This window comes from Clarias gariepinus, chromosome 5 (genome assembly GCF_024256425.1).
Source record: "Clarias gariepinus isolate MV-2021 ecotype Netherlands chromosome 5, CGAR_prim_01v2, whole genome shotgun sequence".
Lineage (NCBI taxonomy): Eukaryota > Metazoa > Chordata > Actinopteri > Siluriformes > Clariidae > Clarias > Clarias gariepinus.
In genome coordinates, this window is record NC_071104.1 from 31,316,331 (window position 1) to 31,325,635 (window position 9,305).

Here is a 9,305-nt window from a genome sequence, read left to right on the forward strand (position 1 = left end):
TATAGGATTGCAATTCACAGGGGGTTGCAATTTACTCCACATACAAGTTCCTGGAAGTCATCACATTTTTTGTGAAAATTGTTGGTTACACCAACTAACATAAACCAGTTACACCTCCTGACACTGTTGCTTTTATGGTCAAAGGCTAATGAAGTTGAAGGTCTTAAACCCTTAAATAAAAAATAACTGCTTCCTCAGCTTATTTCCTTTGTAAAATGTTCATTTTTTCTCTTAGTTTGATTTTTTTGCTGATTTTTTTGGTCTCTCTTCCAGCACTCAGGTTTTTATTCAGGTTCCCTTTTAGGTTTGCAAAGTTCAGATCTCATTCTTTCACTCTCTAAAAGCAGAGATTTCTTTCACGCTTGGGATTGAATATTCTAGTGGCCTCTATGCAACTATTCCTCATCATGAAGGGTATTTTGCTTAAGCTCGAAATGAGAATGCCAGCAAGAAACTTTTTTTTTTTTTTTTTACTTTTAAATGCTTTTTACACCCCCCCCCCCCCCCCCTGCTTTTTCATCATCCTTTGTATGATGAGCTACCGGATCTTTTTTTTGTCTTTTTCAACTTTTTTCTCAGTTGATAAATACATATGAAATAGAAAAAATAAATACAATTATTTCTTTCTGTTATCAGATTTTACTCTCAGTTCCTTTGGCAAACCTTTAAGGAATTTAGCAAGTAATCTAATATCTTTTGGCATGATAACGGGCTTACCTGGCTGTACCAGGGTCTGCATTTATTTTTTCACTGTAACATGTCACACTTCTTGGTTTGAAATTGGTATTTATGATTAAAACGGTGGTCTGACAACAATAAGGCTTTAATTAGCATCCTAAACTACTGACTTTTTTTTTTTTTAAAAGGCCTCTAACAGAAGGATCTGCAGTGAGAGGCACATGGTGTAACTCATATGACATCAAATACAAATAAAATTTGACAGGCATTATCAGAAATCTTTATGTATACATTTGATCTTGGCGTGAATATTTACAAATAAATAAAAAAGTTTACAATTATTATGAATTATAATTGTTTTTAATGAGGTCACACCTTTTGCCCCAAGCATCCCTGGCCATGTCCGAAAAGGTCAAATTGGCTCATATTTTAAAGACAGCTACTGGCCTCGGCTTGCAGCAATTATTATTCACTTTGAGAGATCGTTTCTTGTCACATGGTCATCTTGCATATTATCAAACGAATGTTGGTTAGACCACCTTGAGATTTCAGGAAGCTGATGTGACTGGCACAGTTCCACACTTTGATACTGCTTATTCTGTACAGGCCCAATGGGGCTGTAGACTATCCAGGAAGACTTTGGGCACAAGTGGGGCACACCATGAACAGGGTGCCAATCCATCGCAGGACACGCACACTGACACACAGACACACACACATACTATAGGCAATTCGGGAACATCAGTTCGCCAAATCTGCATGTCTTTAGACTGTGGGAGGAAACTGGAGTACGCAAAGGAAACCCACTAAGCACATGGAGGCATGCAAACTGCACGAACACAGACTAGAGGCAAGAATCAAACCCTCAACCCTGTAGGTACAAAGCCACAGAGCACCATTATGTTGCCCCCAAATTATTTATCATACCAAAAAGATTGGTCCTTTATTACTTTAATTTATTATTAAATATATCTAGGGCAAAATTATACCAAACTGTTAAATTTGTATTGTATTAATAATTTCACCTTTTTAAAGAAAGCATAATTATGTGGTACAAAGTTTTTATGGTAACACCACATTGACATTTTGATTATATGATTAGACCAACAAATTTTAGATCACGTCCACAGAGAAAGAATGCATGAATTATTTGTTTATTTTATTTAATTTTTAACCATTTTAAAGTAAAGTAAAACACTAAAACACAAAAAATAGTGTCAAATCTTCAACTCACGCATGGAATAAATATATAAGCAAAATACTTCTCATATCTTTATATCATCAATTTGTGACCACAGTGAACCCCGCAGGATAAAAATTGTGAGTGTGGAAAGTAAGGGAAAAAGTCGAAAATCCATGCATTACTGAGGCCACAGGACCTGCTGAGGCAAAACAGCCGGCCCTCTCCAAGCTTTCACACAAGTCAACTCAGCCATTGACCTAAAGGAACTTGGCCACAGGCATAAAGGCCTTTCGTTCACACAAAGAGCATGCCTAGACTCCTCTCTAGAGAGGGACTGGAAAGCAAATAGTACTTCAATGTTAAACACTTCAAATTTAGCATGCAGGCTTATTTACTAAAACTGAAAACCTTCAGCAGAGCGAGTTGAGACAGTCAGCATGATTCTGGCATGTGTGCTTGTCTCAAAACGGGATATCAAGTCAGATCACGTTTAATACACACCCTTAAACATTTTTTTCTTCAATTAATTTCCAACACTAACACATTTCCACCAGTGGAAATCTAGAGAAAATCTAGAGAATAATTATCCAGAAGTGCTATGTTCCAGGATGCAAACGTCAAACCACAATTCATCATCAAGTCAACAAATCAACAACAGTCAAAAGCACTCAACATTGTGTTGTCAGGACATACAATGACAGGAAAACACTGTACTTCATTCAGGCAGCAGATGTCTGAACAGTACCTCCATGATCTATTTGTCTCAAATGCATACTCCTTATTTACTATTAATAGCAACTGCTGAGAGAAGACTTATTTCACTAACACTCAGTTTGTTCACACCACTCGAACTGCATTGTCAGTTTCAGCGCTTCAGAGCTAGCCGATTATTTCAATGGAAAATTCTATAGAAAAGAAAAAGACAAAAAAGCAGTCAAAGAAACTGTGGAGATTAAAGGTGTGCACAATCTACCAAGTGCTAAAAAGTACTTTAACGGTTAAGGGAGTATTGTTAGTGGTAAATGCGGGGCTCTCAACAGGACCTTCCTGTGTTTCTGTGTTCAGGCATCCACATGTGCCAGGTGGGGGTCCTTGTTTGCTGTGATTTCTAATACATCGTTTCATTTGTCTATTAAACGTGCCAGCAGGGTGTCCCCTTACAGCTGTTCCTCCTGGGTCTGCTCCGCTGCCTCAGGCTACACACACTCAAAAGAGAGGAGCGCATAACAAAAGGAATTGTTAACAAGAGCAGGGAGAATGTAGAGTTTTGGACCCTAGTGGACACAGCATAATGCTATTCTCTCACGCAGCTTTAGATCAACTGTGCAGGGTCACTCTGATCATCACTTGGAGAACTTTAAGCCTGTAAAATGTATCTTGAGCATCCATTTATTTTCAAGACTAATAAAGGACATCTCAACACTCTTACGTTTCATGGGACATTTGTAAATGGCTCAGATGTACTACGGACACTACACCATGTCCATTCCCTCACTTGCTAGAGACCAGTCTTATGTATTTTTTGTTGTCACTGTAAATTGATAATGTACAGAGGGATCACTTACAATAAAATATTTACAAAGCATCTCAGTCTCTCTCAGACATGGCAGCTGTATGCCTAAAGGACATGGGATCTTCTTGATTAAACGCCTGATGGCACCAAGAATAACGACTTTAAAATTCACACTAAAATAACTTTCAACACCCCACAACTAAATCAATGTGGCAATATAATGCCAGGAGTGATAGAATTTCTAGAAAGTCTCCTTTATATGTTTACAAAAATTTCAGGTATCAAAAAACTTTCACAAAACCACATTTGTGACAAGGTGAGCTGATCTTAAAGAACACTTGTATTGAAATCTTTCTTTCTTTCTGTTCTTTCCTATCTTAGGTCACAGGCAGCATTTCTCTGCATATCATGCTGTGCATGGTGGTGCACATGAAAAACTTTATTTGTCATTAAGTGTTGAGCGATGCATCTCGTACTGAGACTTCACTAAAGCATTATCGATCGACTGATGGTTCAAGTTAACTGACTTTGTTTTAGGATTTTTTACTTAGATGCATTCTCGCAGAAGGTTACTGGACCTTTTAGCATTATTAAACACAGCATGATGAAATTTACTTCGGGATCAATAAAGTAACTCTCTATCTATCTATCTATCTATCTATCTATCTATCTAAATAGATGCACATTCTGGCAGGTAGAAAAATGGTTAAAAAAAATTCCAAGAAACAGTGCAATAGACACTCCTTTACCCACCCCCACGGTCTCTAAGGTACTGATTCCACTATGATGGCCATAAGACTTACATTCTCTTCTAGTTCAATTTTTATCTTCTATTATTGCAGGGAAATCTAACTATCTTTCTATATTTTTAATCAATTTTATCTTTTCTTTTATCGGTAAAATAACCATGACAAATAAACAAGTTAATTTGAATTTGACTTTATAAAGTGTTGATCAATGTAAAATCAGTGTCTTGTACTGTGACTTCACTAAAGCATTATTGATTAACTATGGTTCAGGTTAACTAACTTTTGTCAAGATTTTCTACTTAGATGCATTTGCTCTTACAGAAGGTTTCTGGAACTTAGCTTTTTTTTCCAACACAGCATGCTGGAATCAATAAAGTATCTATCTATCTATCTATCTATCTATCTATCTATCTATGCATATGTGGCAGGTAGAAAAACTATTTCTAAGAAACAGTGCAACAAATACCCCTCCCTCCACCAACACCTTTTTTTCCACTATGATGACCAATACATTTTATTTCTATTTTATTTCGTTAAATGTATATCTGTACATTTGTAGAACTTGAATTTGACTTTATAAAGCATTGACTGACATCTGTCTTGGACTGTGACTATGGTTAACAGGTTAACTGACTTTCGTTAGGATTATCTTTTGAGATGCATTTGCTCTTGCAGAAGGATTCTAAACCTTATACAGTAGCATTACTACACACAGCATGCACATGTGGCAGGTAGAGAAATAGTTCAACAAAAAATTCTAAGAAACAGTGCACTACACACCCTACACCCACCCACCCCCACTGGCTCTGTTTCCACTATGATGGCCAATATTGAAATATGTCATTCAAACAATCTTAAAAGAAAAAAGAAAAAACAAACAAGAATATTAATACCAATTTAGTACAATAACAAGAAGAAATATACTGTATATTTTAGCTTAAAACTGAATTCATGAATGACATTTTACAACTTCCTACCCTACAATATTGTCCATAAAAAACTGGAAAATGCTCCAATAAAACAGATGCATTGCACTAAAACGGGCTATTAAATATTTTACTGTCTCCTGGGTCATTCCAACAGACTTCATTCAGCACCCACTTGTTCCATGCCTTCTCTGGTTTATAAAAGAAAACTATCAAGATGTGTTTAAAGTGTTCACGCGCGGCACGGTCACTCCGCGCGTTTCTCCAGCAACAAGTGTCCTGCGAGCACCGCCTAGCGCGTGACAGTGCGTGATGCTCGCGCTTACCTGACCACTGCGACGCTGCCCGCGAGACCAACAAGCAGAGGAGCAGGCGCTCGAGCCACCAGATCCACCTGCAACCAGGATCACACAGCGGCCGTTATCAGTCCCATCGCTTTGATAATTCAACTCCCTTATGCATTAAAAAAAAAGAAAAGAAAGAAAAACAATGTATGAAGCCGCACACGTACCTGTGAGCCATCCCGGTATCGCAAAACCGCCTCTGATCGTCTGCGCTCTGCGCGACAACGTCTCCGCGCTAAGCAGCTGATGCGAGCGCGCTGATGAGAGAGAACGAGAAAGAGAGAGAGCACGCGCGAGAGAGAGAGAGAGAGAGGAGGAGGAGGAGAAGGAGTATCGCTACAAAGTCACGCGCAGGACCCCCCTACCCTCCACCGGGTCCTAAAGGGCGCGTGAATGGCACGTCTACGCTGAGAAAACTTCAACAACTGATCCACAAGCACTTCCTGTGAGGTCTATTGTCACCATGTTAGCACCTCGACATCTGTTTAATTTAGTCCTGTTTCACGCTAAACGCTAAAACAACAACACATTTATAGCCCGTTCCCAAAATAGCCTGTAATCCTTCAGAAGAATGGCCAAAGACACAGGGGTTGTATCGCATAAACACTCAAATTATGAACACCCCTACAGTGAGCTTACTGAATGCAACACATTCCTACTCTTCTTCCAGGAAAATATCTGGTTGCAGGCATGCACAAATCCTTTCATTTATTTGCGGACACCAAGGATTATGTTTTATTATCTAAATACCACAACCTTTTAAGATGACATTTTCTCCAGGGTGCGCATCGATCAATACTCCTTAAAAAGTACATGAAGTATGATGTGCATGAAGTGAGGAAACAGAAAACCTGCATGACAGACATATTTATAGCTAATGCTACATTCCACTGTCAATGACTTTGTGACTTGGGTGGATGGTCTTGGCATGCTTGTACGCATGCACAAGAAGGTAGCCAGGTGATGTTCAGTGCCGCTGGGACTTAAGTTGGGGGGAATTATTGAGGGAAACCATATTCGCTCAACAAAAGTAAGCTCACTTAAATTCTTTGTCAGCACCATAATGGACAGGCAAGAGCATCGAGACTCAGTTTTATGACATGATTATTAAAATTACATTTAAGGAATTTAATGAATTAAATTAATTAATTAATTTAAAAAGCGGCAGACTGGCTTAGTGGTTAGTATTGCCGCTTTTCACCTTCAGGTTCCTGGTTTGATTCCTACCTCTGGCCTGTGTGCATGAAAATTGCATGTTTTTTTTTTCCTGTGCTTGGTGGATTTCTTCCAGGTTCTCCAGTTTCCTCCCACAGTCCAAAAACATGCAGATTATGCTAAGTCCCTTTCCCCAAATTGCCCGTAGTGTGTGTGTGTGTGTGTGTGTGTGTGAATGAGCGGGTGAGCGTGTGTATGCCCAAACTCTGCCCAGATTGTAAGCTGCCTCGTGCATTAAGTCTCCTGGGATAGGCTCCAGGACCCCTGGCAACTCGGTATACAGTATAGACAATAAGTGAGTGAGTATACCCCTTATCAGTTAAGGGTTAAGGTCCAGTGGCAACTTGGTGGTGCTGGGGTTTGAACCTGGGACCTTCCGATCAGTAGTCCAACAACCTAATAATTGAGCTACCCCTCATTTATCGGTATATCTTTTATTTTTTATTTTCTTTTATTTTATAAATACAATTATTTTATAAGATCACAGATTTTTATTGATGTGGTTATAGTCTGTTATAGTCCATATGCTGTCTTCCTGGCAAAATAGTTAAACCCTTGGGGGGAAAAAAATTCGAATATGATATGACCATTTGTCTGTTTGGGAACAATATATTTTCGATTCCTTTTTACACTTTGTTCTTTAAACCCAATAAAATCTTGATCTATCATATCATGATATGATATGATATGATATGATATGATATGATATGATATGATATGGTATGATATGATATATCATATATTTCATTTTTTATCCATATTAGTTTACTGGAGCTACAACTGTTGGTGGCTTAGATTGAGTTCATCGAGTCTAAAGATAAGTGCCGGAAGAAAGCTATTAAATCATTTCATAATGTCACCCAGGCTGTGGCTCTCACAGTTATGATGTCTATATAAATAGGCTTCAACCACGGAGATACAGTAGATAAGACTCAAGGGAATGTGAGTCTTGGTTACTCTTGAATTCTGTATACATTTTTAAATATTTAGTTTCAAGCAAATGTTTTCTCACAAATAGCATGCAAGTAATACTTTTGGAGCTGACTCCTGATTAAGTGGTGCCCACTGGATAGAAGTTTTCACAAAATAATCCCAGTATCCAGTGACTCAAATGAAGTGAAAAAATAAAAAATAAAACTCTCACACTCACAGAGTTTGTTGTTGCCCAATCATTGTTTGAATACAGTTTTATCTATGTATACATACACACCTACAGCCACACCCACACTCATTTACCAACCCACACACACATAGAATGAGGTGCAAAAATCTGCATTTTTATATTTAAGCAAATTGTCAATACTTACTTTATATTATACTTTGTACAAAAGGTCAGATTTTCTGTGAGTCTTATCTTATATGAATCGCCAAAGGATTTGATCTAAAATGGATTATCAGATTTTGCACAAGGTGGGTATGCTGTGTAAGTTTAAGTGCACCCTGTAAAAATATTTATCATATTCTGTTTGTCATTTCAAGTTGTTACTGATTTCATTTGTAAAGAAAACCCTTGTGTTAAGTAATGGAGGTAAAGTATTACTTCCTTTTTTATTACTAGAGTATAAAATGTTAATCTAAAATACCAAATTGACTGTAGTTAAAGATTATCCAAGGCACACTTTTTATATACTTGCTCTTACCTTGTATAACAGTGATCTTTTAGTCTGTAACCATGATTATTTTAATCAGCAAAATAAAAAGACTTAAACTTAAGGCAATTGTTACTGTTGTTAACACAGTCTGCTGCATCATAAAGTAAAAGTTAAAACTGCAAAATGTCAAACAGCAGGGGGCCTATCACAACAGAGATGCCACAGACCAATTAATTTCCTTCTGCAGGCTACATTTGGCCCTTGGGCTGGCCTTGGGACACCCATGATGAAAGGTGATGCTAACTAACTTAGTAAAGTGGCCTGCTGCCATTTTTAATTTTCTACCTGCCCTGTCTGAATGCAGTTTTTGCCACAGCATTTTTTCACTTTGTAAAACAGTTTATAAATATTAAACCACCTGAGATTATTACTAAGCTCTGGTGTCTGCTGGAACCTCAGTATTGAAAATGCAAGCGCTATCCTCCGTCTGCTGTTGGAACACGTCTGCATCCCAAGCCAGGCCCACTCTGTGTGCATTCCTTTTTTCAAAAAAGGGGGTATACTTAGGAGGCAGTAAGAAGTTACAGCTGGCTTTTGCCAAATTCACATTGTCACTGTGAGCTGATTATAGATATTACAACATTCGGTTAAGCAAACAAGGTACATGAACTTACAACTGCTGTGAGAATTGCTCTTTTGATGAATGGGATCAATTCACATATTGGCAGAGAGCAAAGCAACTTATCAAATTCAGCAAGCAATTTATTAGCAAGTCAAGTAGAACCAATTAGGAATAACCTTATATACACTTATTGGAAAAATAATCATAATAATAACAGCAATAATAATAATAATAATAATAATAATAATAATAATAATGATTACTTAATTAATTAATCTTCAGCAGTTGCTTTGGAAGTATTACAGCAAGAATTACAGTGGGTGGGGATACATGAGTGGCACACCAATCCATCATGGTGCAACAAACATTCACATTCAAACACTCACGAATAAAGATCGACCAAATAAAAGTACATAAAGTAATCAATTTATCTGAATCATTTAATCAAAATCAAATCTATAAATCTCGTAAAGAGACTAATTA

At 37.6% G+C, this 9,305-nt stretch overlaps 1 protein-coding gene across 2 annotated transcripts in view; it reads right to left on the bottom strand.

Annotated features, from left to right (window-relative positions):
- The window catches only part of col18a1a (collagen type XVIII alpha 1 chain a), an 87,732-nt gene extending 82,048 nt beyond the window's left edge, over positions 1 to 5,684 (bottom strand). For both annotated transcript variants that reach the window (XM_053496605.1, XM_053496604.1), the window contains exons 1-2: positions 5,561 to 5,684; positions 5,376 to 5,443 (exon numbers count right to left, since the gene is read on the bottom strand). In XM_053496605.1, coding sequence (XP_053352580.1) covers positions 5,376 to 5,443; positions 5,561 to 5,571 — 79 coding nt within the window. In that variant the 5' untranslated portion in view covers positions 5,572 to 5,684. The remainder of the gene's footprint in view (positions 1 to 5,375; positions 5,444 to 5,560) is intronic.
- Positions 5,685 to 9,305: the final 3,621 nt, after the last annotated feature.